The following is an 18,926-nucleotide window of genomic DNA, read 5'->3' on the forward strand; positions in this document are numbered from 1 at the left end:
TGCTATAAAGTGAGTCCTTGTTTCTATTTTATGTGTGTGTGGTAGTCGCTCAGTCATGTCCGACTTTTTGCGACCCCGTGGGCTGTAGCCCACTAGGCTCCTTTGTCCATGGGATTCTCCAGGCAAGAATACTGGAGTGGGTTGCCATTTCCTTCTCCAAATTTTTTTTTATATGTAGTCATGTGTATATGTTAATTTCAAACTTCTAATTTATCCTTCCCTACCTGCATTGGTAACTATAAATTCTAATGCTGCTTCTAAAGATAATTAACACATTTGTAAATCAACTATACTTCAATTTAAAAAATATCTGAGTCACACTGCTGTACAGAAGAAATTAACATTATGCTGTAAATCAACTATACTTCAATAACATTTGTAAAAAACGGAAACTACAGATTCCTTGGGCTGGTGGGTATCTATCCCCACATCATGATATTTCATAATGAACCATGAACTGGGTAACTGTCACAGCTTTGCTCAACCATAAAAATTCTTACAGTAACTTCAGAGTGACATCTTTCGTAATGAAGAAACCTCCTTGGACCTTTGCTGGAGTCATAGGGCCTGTTTGTTTCCTGGCTTTTAGGAAGCACCATAAATGAGGTCTACAGAAGACCTGCTCATCTGGCCTACGCCAGGGAATAGGTGTTGGGCTTCATTTGATGGAAGATCAACAAGATAAAATCTTTGCCCTCAAGTTGCTACACAAAAGGAAGCAGGCAAGATAAGTACCAGAACTGACAGATTCAGTGACTTCTTGCACAATGAATTTAGTAACTCATATCTTAAATAGCAGACTTCACAGAGAGAGGCTGGCTTAGAAGTGCTAGAGTGCTCTTGCGTGAAATACTTAGCCTCCCTTGAGTCTCAGTTCTCTTTCTCAAGTGAGCATAACATCTACTTTGGTAGATGACCATCTACTTTGGTTGTGAGCCTGTTGCAACACTTGGCACAAGCTAGGCACATTTTTTAAACACCATCTTGTCAGGGTTTAGTCAGCAAGCCCACATAAAAAGTGATTGTTCATCTTTTTCATTTAAGGTGTGCTTTTGCTGTGTAACGCCACTAAGCCAAATGAACAAAACGTGAGCTTTCAATATCTGGGTAAAGGGGAAGAAAATAATTCTGTTGATTAAAAAAAAAAAACCATATTGGAGAACTGGCATTCCATAAATCACCTTTTGGGAGAGGCCACTTTTATAGGATAAAACTTCCCAAGACACATATGGAAAAGTAATACACAATGCTATTTCTCTACAGATCCTATAAGGAAGAATTTACCACTCTAAGCAAACATCTGTATCATCGGTTCTATCATCACCTCCCCAAACTTTTAGCTTTTGTGGCAAATGCAAATGTCTATCTCTACCTTCCCTCCATTCTTTTTTAGTGTCAACCAAGAAACAACCAGGAAACTGTTGCTGCTACCAGAAGCCTAGAAGAAACAACCCATCATCATATCTGATGATCTAGCACCCTTTCATTTTAGAGCACTTAAAATATAACTTTTTTTTCTGGTTGGAATTTTCATTTTTTAAGGTGTGCAATGTGATGACTTAATACATGCATACATTATAAAATGATCACCATGCTCAAGCTAATGAACACGTCCATCATCTCACACATTTCCTGTATGTGTGTGCTGAAAACAATGAAGAGCTATTTTCTAAGCAAATTTCAAGTATACAATTCAGTAGCTTTAACTGTAATCACCATACTTTAGATCCCCAGTGCTAATTTATTCAATAACCAAAAGTTTGTACTTTTTGACCAATACTGCCACTTCCCCCAACACCCCCTGGTGACTACTGCTCTACTCTCTGGTTCCAGAAGTTTGCCTTGTTTATTATTTCACATCAGATGACACCGTACAGTATTTGTCTTCCTGTGTCTGGCTTGTTTCACTAAGCATAATGCCCTATAGTTTCATCTATGTTGCTGCAGATGGCAAAGTTTCTCTTTTTACGGCTGATATTCTGCTCTATGTCCATTACAAATTTTGTTTATCCAGGATGGATATAGGTTGTTTTTATATCTTGGCTATTGGGAAGAATGCTGCTATGAACATGTGGAATATAGATCTCTCTTCAAGGTACTGATTTCATTTCCTTGAGAGAGAAATACATGCCCAGAAGTGGAACTGCTGGATAATATGGCAGTTCTATACTTAGTTTTTTGAGGACTTGCTCTACTGTTTCCCATAATGGCATGGCTGTAATTAACTTCACCTTCTTTCCCCCTAGAAAGATTTAGAGATGTGAGGGAACAGGTCTCATTCGTGGGTTTGCACTTAATGAGGAGTGAAAAGCTACAGAGTTTGTTGACAGGAGGAGCCATTTGGGAATTTTAATGAAGGGATTGACCCTGACAGTTCTGTAGTGGACAGACTGGATACTGATGAGACTGGCTATAGAGCAAGACTATACAGATATATAGAGACGGATACACATAGATGTATATATAGCTATGTATGTCTGCATATGGCTGTGTATATGTGTGTAGATAAATATCTATGGGGCTTCCCTGGCACTCAGACAGTAAGGAATCTACCTGCAATGCCAGAGACCCAGGTTCGATCCCTGGGTCAGGAAGATCAAGGGAATGGCAACTCACTCCAGTATTCTTGCCTGGAGAATCCCATCGACAGAGGAGCCTGGTGGGCTATAATCCATGGAGTTGCAGAGTCGGACACAACTGAGCAACTAACACTTTCACTTTCATAGATACCTGTCATTGGTTCTTAATTGGAAGCGTGTAGGCTACAGTCTATGTGGTCACAAAGAGTCGGACACGACTGAGCGACTTCACTTCCATACTTCCATCAGAAGTACCTAGTGACTTTTCTAAGTACATACACTGATATAAATGTTAAAGGTTTCTGAATCAAGGTCTTCTGCCTTTTAATTGGCTGTAATTTTGCAAAACCAATCACTATTCATTCAAGCGTTTGACCACAAAAAGCACATTATACACTATGACACATATCTTCCTGTCATACACTAGTGTACTACCTGTTATTGGTTATGATTTTTCCTATCCGTATCTTGGTCCCTCCCATTCTGCACCAGTAGAAACCCCATACCTGTTTGCCATTGTGAGTGACAGATGACAGAATAGTCCTCAGAGTCTTGAAGCCCATCGCGATATCCAGAAGATGAGCAGCGAAGAAAAAGTTGTTGTAGTGGCCCAGGACTGACATGGTTGTGTACCAGGCGAGGTAGAGAAAGGACTGGGGAGTGGAAGAGATTGAGCAGCTTTTCAGGCATTCATGAAACCCACTGTTTCTCATCTTGGGCTGTGAACTGACCCAAGAATTGCCAAGTGAAGCCCCCTTCTGCCTTATACTATCGCATGAGAGAGAAGTGTCCCCCCACAGCCTAAGGGTGTCTGTTTTCCACGAGAACTCCCTGCATCTTCCTGGGCTGCCTCCATAGCTTGTTTCTTTGTAGCATCTAATGACATCCCTAGACTTGGGGGCACAGGATTTCACTTTCCCAGATGCCATACTTACATTGTCAGTAAAAACAACTCCCAGCTTCCAGACATGGTACTTCATGTCGATGGAACTTAGCCTAAAGGGGAACAAGTCATTTCAAAGCTTATAAATGTCAAGATTTAAGTGTTTAATAAGGGGAAAAAAGTTTGTTCTTTTCTCTCTCAGGGTTTAATAAATCTATAAATAGCTCTGAGCCTTATGAAGTTGTATGTGTTCACCATGAGAATGAGAGTGGCTGAATCACACATCCTGAAATTTTAATGTCTTTCTCCTTCAGCTCTATCAGGCATGAAGGCTGCCTTCACATTTTTTTTTAAAGCAGTATCCCCCTGCTGCCCCAATATATTAGAAACTAGAAGAAATACTTAGGCTAAACCAGAGCCTGAGACATGATTACGAGTTTTGCCTCCAGCACAGGGAGGACAACTGGAAAGACAAAGGGTCTAGGCAGCCAGACTCTGAGGTTTGACTCCTAAGCTCTGTACCATGACACCAGGGAGGCCGCCTCCGCTTTGGTCTCTTCCACTGGGCTAAAGTCAAGGGCATTTTTGTCCAAACCCAGGAGTTCAGCAATGCGTTCTGCTCCATAGAGATCTCCATATTTGTTGATCACCTAAAGCAGAGAAGAGAGCAGGGTGAGCTCAGGTCATGCACCACCATCAGTGTGTTCTCCAGCTCCGATGTCTCCAGAGCCGTGTCACACTCTGGGCTCTTCCAAGGGGTTGATATGAATCAAAATCAAAAGAAAATGAGTAACCCCCACAGAAAACAGAAGCAATAAAGACAAGTGAAAGCTGCTTTTCTGGCTATCATTTTGGAAGGGAGGAAAAAACCTAGGACATAGAGAAGTGATTGTGTTAAGCTGTTTAAAGCATGAGTATAGGAACTAAGCCCCCAAATGACATAAGTTCATATAAAAACCCCTCCTGTTGACTTACTCTCCTTGTGATACCATCATAAAAGCAGCATTAAATTTATCCATGTTTGTTACTGGAGAACTTGAAGAAATTTACATTTCTTTGGAGGTCATGGAATTCCCCTGCCACCCTGACAAGACATACCTTTCTCTTTACAAACTTGTCCCAGTAGTTATTAGGAAAAGATCTGAAAAAGAAATTGAAAAGATTTGCTTAACATCAAGGCAAGCACATCAAGAAACTTGGCAGTTTTCGAGTGTCTGGACCTATGATCTTTTTGGGTTTTGTCCTGTTCATTGAAGAATTCAAGACTTGATTGAAGTTCAGAGTCACCACAGGTCTACCAGATTTCTGATCTCACTTTGTGGTGAGTTCTCATCTGAAATACCTGAAGAGCTACTTTGCATTTTCTACTTCAAAATTATGGTTAAGAGCCAGGAAACACATGCAATCAAGCTTCATCAAATGCCCACTTTGGGCTTCTCTTGTGGCTCAGCTGGTAAAGAATCCACCCGCAATGCCGGACAACTGGATTTGATTCCTGGGTTGGGAAGACCCTCCTGGAGAAGGGAAGGGCTACCCACTCCAGTATTCTAGCCCGGAGAATTCCATGAACCGTATAGACCACGGGGTCACAAAGGGTCGGACACGACTGAGTGACTTTCACTTTCACCTCAAGTGCCTACTTTACAGCAGTAATTGGGGTAGGTGCTGCAGTCACAGTGGTGGGAAGTGTGGACAAAGTCCCTAACTGTGAAGTTTACAGTCTGGAAATCCCCACTAGCTAATTACATGGGGGTTTTCCTAATGGCGTGTTCTTCTCCTCTCTTCTCCCTTCCAGCATAATTCCTGTGGGGTACAGCTTCCCCCTTCTCCAGGCATCAGATCCCTCTTTCCTTCGGAGATGGTGCCTACACCATCCAAACCTAAAGCCCACGAGGGAACTTCGTTCTTCTGCTAGGCAGCTTGTACCAGCTCCACTGCAAATAGCTTCTTATTGTTAGAGTCAAGAAAGAACTGTTACTTTCAGGTGTGTTGGCAGAAACCATTTAAAATATTTTGCTCCTATCCAGAAAGATTAAATCCTACCAGAGAGGTTCCATCTGAGTCTAGTTTGCAGCCAAGGAACCTCTGCCCTTGACATAAGCATTCTTACTTATGTCTTCCTTCATTTAAATCATTCTTGTTAGCTCTAGAACACAACAGACCCCTATTCTATAGAGGCCACCCAAGTTGGTGATGAGGAAGGGGGGCCACCCTCCGTCCACGGACCTTTCAGAAGAATAACCCTGAGCAAATGCCACCTCTCTCACAACAGGGTGGCAATCTTAAAAAAATTTTTTTTTGGATATTTGAAACAGTCTTGCTTTTAAATGTCCAAATGATTCTTAAAAGCAAAAAACAAATGCTGGGCTTACAAAGTAAACTGCTAATAGATTTATCTATGGAAGATGGAAATAGTTATTTTGATTTTCTTCTTTGTCCATTTTTCTGCTACTTGGTATTTTTCATGTCCTATCTTTAGAACCTAAAATAAATAAAACAAAAATAAGCCACCCTTCCTCTAGCCACACTGATATCTCCTTTCTCTTAAATCTTATACAAGTTGTCTGTAACGTACAACTCAGCCTTGGCCACATTTTGGCATAAGTGGAGGATTCCACAAGTGATGTTGAAGGGCCAGTGACAGAAGGCTTTGGTCAAGCCCCTTTCACAGATGTGATCTTACTTTGATCTCAATATTCTTGTCCCCTGACTAGGCATGTAAACTCCTACAAGGTAGAAAGCACAATTCCACTTGGTAATATTCCTTTAAGTGAGGGGTAGGCAAAGAACCTTCAGAAGGGAAATGCATAAATAAGTGATACTTCTATATAGGAATGGTCAAGAAAAGTAACAAGAGGCTCAGTCTCTTAGAAATTAGCAAAATGCACAAGAAGATGCTATTACACACATCTATAATGCTATTTCCAGATTAGCAAAGTTATCTGAGGACAAGTGCTGACAAGGAGACAGAGAAGCAGGAACTCTCACAGGGTGCTGTTTTAATTTAAATGAGGATAAATATTTGCAGATCCTACTATTCAGCAAATTCGTCTCCTGGTCTCTAGTCTAGAGAAACTCTTTTACTTGTGCACCAGGTATAAATATATTCTTTAGAGTACTGTTTGTAACAGCCACTAGTTGAAAACAGCTGAAGTATCCACTGTCAGGAAAACAGCTAAATATACAAATATATACTCACCAAATGGAAAGTGCCACAGTTTTGAAAATGACCAGTTACAGCCACACACATCAACCTAGTTGAGTTCTTGAATGGGGTGCTAACAAATGATTCAAGTGACAGTACAATGCATATAGTTTGATTCCATTTATATTAAGTTCAAAACTAGTTAACCTGAAACCACATGTTTAGGGACACATGCCTAAGTGGTAACACTATACACTAAAGCAAAACAATGAGTATCACTAAAATCAGGAGAGTGTCTAGCTGGGGTCTGGGGAGGACAGGGAGGGTAATATCTAAGACTTCAAAGTTTTCACTGATGTTTCAATTTTAAAGATTTGTAGTTCGTTTTATTGCTATACTTTAAAATAGACATGCATTCTATATCTTCTCCTACATGTATTTAACAACATAAAAATATGAAAGCTCTCTATGACATAACAGTTAACTTTAAAAAAGCAGGTTACAAAGTACTACATGTACAATGATACCATTATTGTGAAGAAAAAGGTTCACTGATTGAAATGTTTTCAAACAGCTGTTCTCCTTATACAACGCCTTTCCCTATGCATGGGTATTTCAGCCATTTCAAATAAATGTTAGCAACCATCCTTGTCGAAACAGTTTAGTGTGCTTGTCTCATTATCTCCTGAGGATAAATTGCTAGAAACTGCACTGTCTTTTTCCTGGGACTCTAAGGCCATATCATCCTGTGCCACAAACATAAGCATTAACTGATAAATGATCTGTCTTTGGTAAGCTTTCTGTAATTAATATTCAAAATTTTTGTACTATAATAATGAGGGCTCAGAAATTAGTCTTAGTAGTTTCCCTTAGTTTTAAGTGAGGAGATTGGCAGTGACCTACAGGCAGAGACATGCTTTTGATTTGCAGGCTCTCACCTTTTTTCCCCTAATAGTCAAGCCTTCCCTTACTAGGGACTATTTTACAAAGCTCAGCGGTGCCTTTGCAAAGCGGCGTCTCTCGATTTGCTTAACTAACTTTGGATAGGCAGCATTTTCTTCCCCCAAGAGTCAGGGCTGCTGCTTCTAGATGTACATATTTTATTGGTGCAGCCGTGTTTCAAAAGTTACCTTTGTTTATATACTCAGCCCTGCTGCTTTACTTTTCTTTCAGCACATTATCTTACAGGTCTCATTTTCCCTGTTGTGAATATACTGGCATTAGAGCATCACCTTCGCTAGTGGTGACGGTCTTCTCTAAATTTTTACTGTGGTTAAAATATGTATAACTTTATAATCTTAATCATTTGACTATATTTCCTGTGTTGTACAGTATATTCTTATAGCTTATTTCACACCTAAACATTTTGACTTCTTACTCTCTTACCCCTCATTACCCCGCCCCCCTCTCCTCTCCCCACTGGAAATCACTGCTTGGTCCTTCTATCAGTGAGTCTGCTGCTTTTTTTGTTATATTCACTAGTATGCTGTATTTTTTAGATTTCCACATATAAGTGATATCATACAGTATTTATCTTTCCCTGTCTGACTTATTGGTGACGGCCATTTTTTTGTTAAACAGTGGAGGGAAACGTACAGCCACGTGACATCCCGGGACTGTAGGAGGTCTATTAACAAAGAGGAAACTGAGGTTTATGGAACTTGATTCCCTTGCCCTAGGTCACAGAACCTAAGTCACAGAGCTGACTCAGTACTCTGCCTCTCTGCCTCCAGAATCAATGCCTTGTCCTACATTAGCAATTATACACATGCCCGCCAAGAAGGCAGGCTTAACGCCACAGGTCTTAACATCATCACCCAGACGATCCTATTTTAGCTGCCCATGGAGCTGCTTATTAAATTCTATTGGGAGGAGTTCTGGTATCCACTGGGCTATCTGTTTTAGGAGAAGACTTCTGAGACTGCTGTCACAGGACTGCTGTGCCATTTAGGGACTCTGAAGAAGCTGATCAGCTTGATCTCCAAACTCCTGGGCCAAGGAAACACTATAACTCAAACATGGAGAATTAGATTAAGTAGTATTGTGCTGGACTGTCTGGTGTTAATTAAATATGCTAAGCACCTTCTGATAATATCCTGTGTCTGCCATTAAATGCATAGCATACATACAACTGTTTGAGGAATAAGACGCTACTTTGTGAAAAGGCAGGGGAGAAAACAAGTCCCAGAAATCAAAGGAAGGCTTATATTAATCAATCTCCAGGGCTGCTGAAAAGGTATTATTTTATTTACAGTAGAAACTCCTTTTTCCTTTTTGGGGTTGGGGCAAAACTTACGGCGTGTTGATGACCAAGCGATCCCACTGCCCCTTGATGTCATCTTCAGAAGGCTGTTCAGTGATATACAGGCCATCAAACTCCAGCTTCCTGGCGATTTCTTTTTCTCTTTTGAATACGACCAAAGGGACCTAGGAGCAGGAAGACACTGTACTCAGAGCAGGCTTTCTAATGACAGCATCCTCTCCCATGCATATCTCACAAATGGGCCTTCCAGTGTCAGGGCAGCAATCTCTTTGCAGTGGGATTCTTAGGGTGCCTAGTTGTGGGTCCAAGGCTAAATAAATCACCTTTCACTCCTTTGGCTCATATACCTCCCTCTCCAGAGCTGATCTGATTTGGGCCAGCCTTCAAACAGCTGACAGTACTACAAACTGGACTTCCTGGCTTGTGCTGGTGAGAAGGCCATATGTAGATGAATCACAGGGCTGAATGAGTTACGTCTCCTAAAACTCTTTAGGCTGGAGGTTGACCAAGATTTAGAAGGGACAATAAACTGTTCTAGTTCAATCAACTACATTGAACAGCTGGAATAAGATGGTAAAAGTTCCAACTACCTTCAATGGCTAGGACCATATTCTCATGTCTTTGAAACTTGGTTAGTGCAATATGGTTTAATAGAATGAGAGGACCCACTGGGCTCTGTATACAGTCTTTAGCTACTGAAGTTTTCTTCCTGATGTACCTTCTGAGAAGAGCTCCTGCCCGGCACATTTACTTGTTCTCCACCATTGCTTCCCATTCTCTTATAATTATGACTTTGCTTCTAGCCTAGAAATGGCGGCACATTTATAAAGACCTACCACAAAGGAGGTACGTACACAGGGAATACTGGGGAAATAACCCACTTGCCCCAACCATCACCAGACACACAAACTTTAGTTAGTAAGATCGGAGGATACCACTGGAATCTCAGGATATAAGAAGGCAGGATAGTCAAAGCTCCACAAGCCACAAAAGCTTAATTCAGATAGAGCCAGGGCGTCTCATCAGCTGGGAAGCTACTAGTTACTTGGCAACATCCCTGAGACCTTGGTCTCCAGACTGTTTTTGCCAATAATGCTTTCTCAGATCTCATGATCTCTCTATCCCTCACACTACTCCTCTATTTCCAAGACAAAAAGGCAAATTTTTGATAATGATTTGTAAAGAGTTACTGCTTACCCTTTTCTTCTCCTTTATTTTTAAAATTTATTTTATTGAAGTATAGTTGATTTACAATGTTAATTTCCGTTATATAACAAAGTGATTCATATATATGTATATATACATATGCATATATATACATACACATACATACATTCTTTTTCATATTCTTTTCTATTACGCTTTATCACAGGACATTAAACACAGTCGCTGCTTACCCTTTTATTAAAACAAGGAAACAACACTGAGGAAATAAAGGACTCAGGATAGGAAGGTGGCAAAGGCTGATCATGAGCACTGCACAGTGCAGAATCAGTGACTGCTGTTGGTTCACGGATGATGTGGGAGGAGAAGCAGAGAAAGCCAAGAACTACATTCAGTACCCTGTGATAAACCATAACGGAAAAGAATATGAAAAAACGTGTGTATGTATGTGTGCGTGTGTATGTGTATATACATGAATGAATGTGAATATATTCATATATATGATTGAACATATGAATGAATCACACACACACACACACGAATGCATTACTTTGTTGTATACCAGAAACTAACACACTTCTTCCCCAAGGGTTCTGATTAGACTGAGTGCCTGGCAACTTACCTTTAGGCAGTAGTAGCCCACCACGCAGACTAAAGAGATGACGGTGTGGATGATGGCCAGGGCCCGCAGGGCTGGCGCCATGTACCCAGTGCTCTCCTGCAGGACAAAGAACACCACCGCCTCTTCCTCTTCCTCGTCACTGAAGGAATTCCACAGGTTTGCAACATCCTCTGTCTCTTCTTCTAAAGGTTCTTCGGTGACCTGGTCCAAGATACCCTCTTAGAAACATCAGAAAGACCTCTGCCCCTAGGCTCTCCCCATACATTTTATATTGCTGGCATTTGCTGTACAAATAGTAGTGACTCCATATTACCTGATGAGTGAATAAGGTTTTTAAGTACTTTATTCCAACAATATTTTTAAGAGACAAATCCTCGCTCTTGAAAACAAGCCCCAAACTTAAAAGTTAGGAACGTCTTACTACCTATTCTGCAATCCCTTTGCTGCAGGAGGTAATCTTTGAAACGCTATGGCCTGGGAGGAGACTTAAGACAAACACGTGTGCACAAGTGCACACATAGCACACACAAAACATTTCTGTTCTTTCTTAGAGGCTGTTAACGTCACAGCCGTCCTGACACAGTAACTCCCAGGTCAGCGCCTTTGAGGCTGTCACCCTGCAGGTCCCGCTCCCTGCTGGCTGTCTGCACCTGCCTGCCTGTCTGAATCACTTCAGTCTCAATGTGTTTAAAGCCAGGCTTCACCATGCCCTTCGACACAGTTCCATTTTTCTACCATGGGCAATAGCAAGCCATTCATTTGTCAAATGCAAGACTGATGTGGGTAAGAGCATGTTTTATAGAAATTAGATCTGTGGTTTTAAATAGGAAGGGAGAGAGGCAAGTGACAACAGGCAGTTAAAGACTATGTCAAGAATCCAGGACCTATGACATTCATTAATTCATTCTACAAACATTTATTATGCACCCACAGTGACAAGACTCACTTACCAATGTTTAAGATCTCCATTTATCTTGATGCGTCCCTCTCCTCCACATCCAGAAACCAACTTCTATTCATTCTTTCTTTGTAATAGTTCTAACATATGGGTCAGCTATCATGGCTGACTGTTACTTTTATTCCTCACAGAAAGAACTGTATTTATTATTCAGTTTGAAATACGTAATAGCTCCTAATATAGGGTCTAGCACATTGCAGACATCCAACAAATATCTGAAGAATTAAGTAACAACTAGAACAATCCTGAACGACTGAAATGGTGCCCTAACTGGCTTCCCTTGCAACCTGTCTCCATTCCCCCCGTTGCTAAAGGCAGTATCCTTTTTTAAAACCTAGTGTCTTAGAAATTTCCTTAGATATTAGAATGTTTGCTTAAATTAAGAGCATAACTCCTTTTACTTTTTTAAAAAAGCATATAATCTATTCAGCAAATAGCCCCCAAATGAAGTATCACCTTGTAAAAGAGCAGGATGAAGTTGATAGCGAAGGCTACAAACAGAGCAAGGAACCTCAGGTTGTAGAAATTCCTGGCCAGGTAGTGCTGAAAAGAAAAGGACAAGCTGCAGTAGGAGAGTGCTGGCAGGGGAGGGACCTTCCCTCTCACACAGAGGGTCTTCTCAGAGGAGAGCTACACAGGGCTAGTCCTGCTCTTCTGTAACCACTCATCAAGGACAATCCTGGCCTTCTTACGACTTATTTGATGGGGGATAAAAAATGATTTTTAAAAAACTGCTTAGAATGATGCTCAAGGGAACCCTGCTTAGTTTAAAGCTCAGGAAACCAAACGCCTAAACATACCCTTAGCAAAGGTCTCAAATGCTGCTATGAAGGGTGTCTGTGTGTGTGCGCGCGCCTGCGTGTGAGTGCGTGTGTGTGTGTGTGCACTCCACAAAGGAAGTAGTCAATTTGGAAATTATGAGTGATCTAGTCCCACAAAAGAACCCTGCAGCTCCTACCCCAACTAGAGCCAGACTATGGCTGAGAGTCCTTGTCCTTTGAAAGTCACAGCCCAAGTTCCCCTGCCTCTCCCCATTCCCATGCCCAGTGGGAACACCAGCACTTGAGGACGGGAACGGCTGCTGCTTGCGGAGTGCTCACTCTCCGTGGAAAAGGCTCCCACCAGTGGTGCTGGGAGGGTGTGGTCCCAGCCTTTAGCAACTGGCCTCAATGGGCACTTTGCCAGAGAAAGGATATTACAAGCTGGGCTGAGGACCTGTGGAGTAACAGAGCTTTTTAGAACTAGTATGACAACCTACCACACCACAGGAATGTTCTTTCTGCATCCAAATGATCTCACTACTTCTGAAGTTTCTGACTGGCATGGGTCAAGTCCCCACAGGGCACACATACAGCTCTCCCTCCTGGAGAGAGCGCAGGGCATAGGAGCTAGAGTGCTTGCATTTCCCCTTTTCCTTTCCCTCTAACTGTGCCTCAGATGGTAAAGAATCTGCCTGCAATGCAGGAGACCTGGGTTTGATCCCTGGGTTGGGAAGATCCCCTGGAGGAGGATCCTGGGGAGTTCCATAGACAGAGGAGCCTGACGGGCTACAGTCCATGGGGTCTCAAAGAGTCAGACATGACTGAGTGGCTAACATTTTCGCTTTCTCTTCCTTCCAACACAGAAGGGACAAGCAGGTAATCAAGAAGAGGCAAGGAAGAGGAATGAGAAAGATGAGGAAGCACAACTAATCAAATAGTGAAACAAAGGCAGTGGCCACCTCTCTGAGGTCTGCCCGCGCCAGTGCCTGCACCCGAGTGGGACAGGGGCAGAGTGCTTACCAGCAACTTGGTCTGATAGATTTCCAGCCCTTTAAAGAAATTGGCCATGAAGGCTTCAGGCTTCTCAACCTTCTGGCCACATCGTCGCTTCTTCCTTTTGGTCACGTCTGCCCACAGGGCCTCGGCCTGTTCTTCTTCTTTGGCTGTGTCCTCTTTCTCCCCATCTTCCATGCTGCAGGAATGACAATGCCACTCAGCACAGAGGGCAGAGGGAGGCCTGACCCTGACAGGGGTACTAAAGAGAAATCTGGGCTGAGAGGGTGGGAGACACATTATTCCCTGAGCCCGGGAATCTCAGGTCTTGATTTTCTGCTTTGATGAGTCATGGTCACAGGTGTGCATATAAATTTAGTAGTCTTCTGGAAATTTGCCTTATCAAAATTTTTCCCCTTCAGAAATGCTGTCCTTTATTTTCTAAGCTTTCCTGAGAATTGCCAATAGTACCTATTTCAAGTTTGTGTTAGGAATTAAATGAAGTATCGCATAAAAGAACTTAGCAAAAGGCCTGGTGTGTAGCAGTTATTCAGTAATTACTATCAATAGATAGCACCATCATCATTATATGAAGTTGCTAAGCGTGAGTGTTTGATCATTTGCTTGGTCAGACGGTGAAACCCTGATCTACTATTTGGACTGTGAAGTGAACACAATTATTAGAATGTGTTTATTGTCTAGCTGGGGTAAAAAAAAATGTATCCACCCATGAAAAGATGACCAACATCATTAATTGTCAGGGAAATACAAATCAAAACCACAATGAGCTATCATCTCACACCTGTCAGAATGGCTATCATCAAAAAGAACAGAAATAAATGTTGTTGAGGATGCGGAGAAAAGGGAACCCCTGTGCACTGTTGGTGGGAATGTAAATTGGTGCAGCCACTATGGAAAACAGTATGGAGATTCCTCAAAACACTAAAAAGAGAGCTACCATATGATCCAGCAATCCCACTCCTGGGTATATATCCAAAGAAAACAAAAATAATAATTCTAAAAGATATATGCATCCCAATGTTCACTGCAGCACTATTTACAATAGCCAAGATATGGAAGCAACTGAAGTGATAAGTAGAGGAATGAATAAACACACACACACACACACACACACACACACACACACACACGCACACAATGGAATATCACTCGGTCACAAAAAAGGAAAAAAGAAATGTTCCAAAGCTTGCACAATATCTGTTCCTTTTGTTAATAGAACTCAAGCTTTCTATATACCATAGCCACAGAATAGTAGATAATATTGAGAATTATCGATCATAGCGATTAGAATAGCTACCAAGAACTTACTCTGCCTTCTCAGACTCTATTTTTCCTTCTGCTTCATGAGCTGCTTTCATTTCTGCCGCCTAGACAAAAATAACAATCAGTTAAACTTTCCTCAAATAAATATGTTCATGATGATGAACCATATCACTAGCCACTGTGCCTGGTCAGAAATCCCAATGGCTCTCTCTTTTTATGCTTTGGCAGTTCTCCGGATCACAGAACATAAGTGTCCCGCTATGCATTACATGGCTCTGGAGAGATCAAAGATTTCAGGGTTGAAAATATCCCTGCTATTATTCAATCTAAAGAGAAAACTTGTGCTAGGACATTGCCTGAGCCCTGTGGCAGTGGTCCCACTGCTCCACAGGGTCAGGGAGAGATGGAACACAAGTCACGGTAGGTCTAATCCAGAACCCGCTTCCATCAGACAGCATCCCTGCCCTGTCTTCAGTCCTCTGCCACTACCCCACCCTCTCTGATGGATGACTGTGGCACTGAGAATAAAATTCAAGCTCCTTCGTGTGCTAAGCTGTTTCAGTCATGTTCAACTCTGTGACCCTATGGACTGTAGCCCACCAAACTCCTCTGTCCGTAGGATTCTCCAGGCAAGAATACTGGAGTGGGTTGCCATGTCTTCCTCCGGGGGATCTTCCCAACCCAGGGATCGAACCCATGGGTCCTGCATTGCAGGCAGATTCTCTACTGCTGAGCCATCAGGGAAGCTCTCAAGTTCCACATTAAGGCCTTTAAAGCCATTATGATTATGGCCTTTCTCTCTATCTTCATCTTGTACCATCTGACTCATTTCCAACACAAACACCCAGACCTCCTTTTCTTTCCTGAGACATGCTTCCCTGTACCAGAACCTTAGCACAAGCCATATCCGCTGCCTGGAATATGACTGTCCTGATTTTTGATGTGTCTGCCATTCTTCAGGACTTGGTTCAGATGACACATTTTCAGATGCACCTTGAGCATCCTATTTATAGTAGGGCTCATAATCACTCTGTAACACACAATCTTGTTCATTCATTTCAGCATGTGCTCCAAATGGTAATTATTTATTTGCTGTTGTCTTCCACTAGAAGTTAAGCTCCATGAAAGCAAAACTGTTGTCTCTCTTATTAACCAGTGTGTTCCCATATCCCAGGAATACAGCCTGGCATATAGCAGGCCTCGAATGACTCCCTGTTATGTTTCAAACTCTGCTCTAATCCCTGGGTTACACCAGGGAGCAAAAGAGAGTAAATCAAGTAATACTTTCAGAATGTTTATGATTCTGAAGCTTCCTTTCTTGATGTTCCACACCTCTCTTACACATCTCCATAGCACTGATGGTCCTCCTTCTTAATATTCTCCATGCTTGTACTGACTTGTCCAATGCCAACCTTTTTCACTAAATCACAGGAACAATGCATTTCTCATTCACCATTGTATTCCCAGAGCCTAAAACAGTGATAAGTGTACATCAACTATTTGGTAAACAGTAATATAGTTCATGAATAAAGGCTGTCTTTGGGCTCTGATCTCTTCACACTTCGCTCCATACTCTACTACTGCTAGAATGATGCTGTGAGTTGGATACTGCAACATCCAGAACTTTCGATGGCCAAAGGGCTCTGAACTCTTGCTATCTTATTCACTCAATCTAGTTCACCAACTCAAAGTCCAAATTGGATAGTGGGGGCAGCACAAGGATGAAAATGTCCCCAGCATGACAAAACTACTGGGCCCTGTGTAAACTGTATGCTAACATCTGGATCCTTCAGGAGACCGCAGACATATGACCTTATCAGAAAGGGCTCCTTTTATGGTGTACCTGGTTTTCTACTCTTTCCGTTACTGAATGAACCTGTGCGCCTTGCAAACTAACCTAATAAAAGGTGTGGAAGCAAGCGGCAGGTCATGGATCACCCTGTTTGAACTCTTACAATGTAAACTGGAAGACCATTCAGCAACTAGACATTGAGACAACCATCTAAGTCTCTTCTCTTCAGACACGACAAAGCTGGCATTATCAGATTAGGGTCATCAGGGAAGAGCTGGTGTCTAATACACTATCTGCTCCTAGAGAACTGGTATCAGTATTGACTGCAAGGTAGAGTGGCAAGTCGTTTTCTGGGGATAAAGAAGGGTGATATAAACAAGTCATGTGCTTACCTGTGCTTTCCTTTTCTTCCGGACAGTACTCTCTAAGGTAGGGGGTTCGTCTTTGCCAATAATCTCAGAAAGGTCACCCAAACCCACTTCGGGCCCATACTTTAAGCCACCTTCTTTCTTTGGGTGGAGTCCAAAGAGGTCTGACATGATGTCCGCATCTCCCTTCTCCCCCTTTACGAAGTGCGCAAGTTCCGTGGTGATGCCCGGCTCCGGCACTTCTGCCCTCTCAGCTTCCATCGCATCATCGTGGATGCCAAACTGGGTTGGGTCAGGCATGTCGCCCAGGATCTTGGTGACTCTTATATTCTTTGCCCCTTCTATGAGTCCCCCTCCGAACACTGTGCCCCAGAGGACCTGAACGATCCCTCCCACTATAGTGAAGAGCAAGCGGAAGAGCCCCACGAACAACGTCCAGAAGAAAGAGAAGAGCAGCTTCACCAGCTCCTTGAAGGTCATCTTCTTCACCTTCCTGTACTGCTTCCTGAGGTTCTTCAGGGTGGCCCTCTTCAGAAAGTTGGCCACGCTTCTCTTCGCTGAGGCGCAAGCCATCGCAAATGCAGAGGCACACTCCAAAGACTTCTCCTCCTCCTCCTCCTCGCCCTCCACTTCCAACACGTACGAAGAGTCTCCCTCTTCCTCCTCCTCCTCGTCTGGCCTGTCGGCCGAGTCAGATTCCGAGATCTGCGATGCTAACTGCATCTCGAAGATGGTGTCCTCACAGAAGTTCACGAACAGCTCCATCTTCTCTTGCTCCCCGCCTTCATTGACAACGTCAAAGATGAACTGTCGCTTAGACTCCTTCACCTGGGGCTTCTCCCACTGAGTTCGGCTGGACTCACTGATCTCAAAATAAACACGCTCAATTTTCTTGGCCCCGCCCATGATCTCAATGCGTCCCAGGTATGGTTCGAAGTAATTGAGTACACTTTCTGCTGGGTCCAACAGACACTTCAGGCGAGAATCGTTTGGCATATGCTCAGAGAGGTTTGTCAATAACACTGCCACATTAAACCCTATGTCCTTGGCTGGCTCATGGAACCGGTCCACAAAATCGATGTAATTAAACATGTCATTTTCATCAGCTTCTGCGCACGAAAGGAGAAAGTCTATCTCCGACTGTGTGTACTGCTTTTGCCCTTCCATGGCCTTCTGGAATTCCTTTTTGGAAATGATTCCTTTCCCGTCGGGGTCATATTCTTTGAAGGTGTCTGAGCTGGTTAAGTCTTTAAGTTTCAAGAACATGTCAAAGAATTTCAAGATCATTTCTACATTGGTAGATGACTCTACCAGTGTGTCAACCATCTGCTTGCCAATGGTTCCATTTACCACATTCCCTGTGAGGCAGGTTCAAAAAGACACACAGATACATAAGTAAACCCAAGTCATCATGGAACGGGTCAGGCAGATATTTTTAGAAGACTTCTATCCCAAATTGGTCAGCTATTCTTCTGACCATGATGATCTGGAAATGGGCAGGAGGGAGCAGCAAGCCATAAAGACTATACCACTAGGAGCCAAGGGGAAAGAAACACAGGGAAGGAGGAGACGGCCAGGCCAGTGCCTTTTACCTGGCCTGGGGCCTGGAGAGTGGCTTTGTTGTCAGATTATCAGGGACACATAGGGATAAGTGGTGCCCCTCTAATCCCCTTAGACCTAGGAGGGTGCCCAACTAGATGGCTGGCATACACACTGGCAGCCAGATGTATTGAAAAGCAATGGGGAGAGGAGAGGATAGGGAAGAGCAAAGCTTGGAGGTTTTCCCCAGTTCATTCTGGCTTTCCTATTGATACAAAATGAGTTGGTTTCAGGCTTTGTCCATCAGGCCATGTGCCCCTCACTCATTTTCTTTTGTTTGTTTCTGAAAATTTGGTTTTCTAACCAATGTCATCTGGCATCAATGACCTGCCAGAAGGATACTCTGCGTGATTAGTACGGTTAGTGCTCAGACCAATGACAGTCGTGTGAATGCCTAGTTATACCAAACAGCCCAACCTTCCAGGAGGGACAGAAGCATCACCACCATGTCCTGAAGGAGATCCAAGAGTTCCTTCAGCAGCTCGATCTGACTGGAATCCTAGAACAGAAACAGG

The 18,926-nt window shown here is 42.8% G+C and overlaps 1 protein-coding gene across 1 annotated transcript in view; it reads right to left on the reverse strand.

The window, feature by feature from the left end:
- The window catches only part of RYR3 (ryanodine receptor 3), a 576,153-nt gene that overhangs the window by 8,246 nt on the left and 548,981 nt on the right, over window positions 1–18,926 (reverse strand). The window contains exons 87-97 of the mRNA XM_060419037.1: window positions 18,829–18,910; window positions 16,837–18,170; window positions 14,698–14,756; window positions 13,396–13,567; window positions 12,071–12,157; window positions 10,657–10,857; window positions 8,904–9,034; window positions 4,561–4,603; window positions 3,985–4,112; window positions 3,515–3,575; window positions 3,086–3,232 (exon numbers count right to left, since the gene is read on the reverse strand). Coding sequence (XP_060275020.1) covers window positions 3,086–3,232; window positions 3,515–3,575; window positions 3,985–4,112; window positions 4,561–4,603; window positions 8,904–9,034; window positions 10,657–10,857; window positions 12,071–12,157; window positions 13,396–13,567; window positions 14,698–14,756; window positions 16,837–18,170; window positions 18,829–18,910 — 2,445 coding nt within the window. The remainder of the gene's footprint in view (window positions 1–3,085; window positions 3,233–3,514; window positions 3,576–3,984; window positions 4,113–4,560; window positions 4,604–8,903; window positions 9,035–10,656; window positions 10,858–12,070; window positions 12,158–13,395; window positions 13,568–14,697; window positions 14,757–16,836; window positions 18,171–18,828; window positions 18,911–18,926) is intronic.

This window comes from Ovis aries, chromosome 7 (genome assembly GCF_016772045.2).
Source record: "Ovis aries strain OAR_USU_Benz2616 breed Rambouillet chromosome 7, ARS-UI_Ramb_v3.0, whole genome shotgun sequence".
Lineage (NCBI taxonomy): Eukaryota > Metazoa > Chordata > Mammalia > Artiodactyla > Bovidae > Ovis > Ovis aries.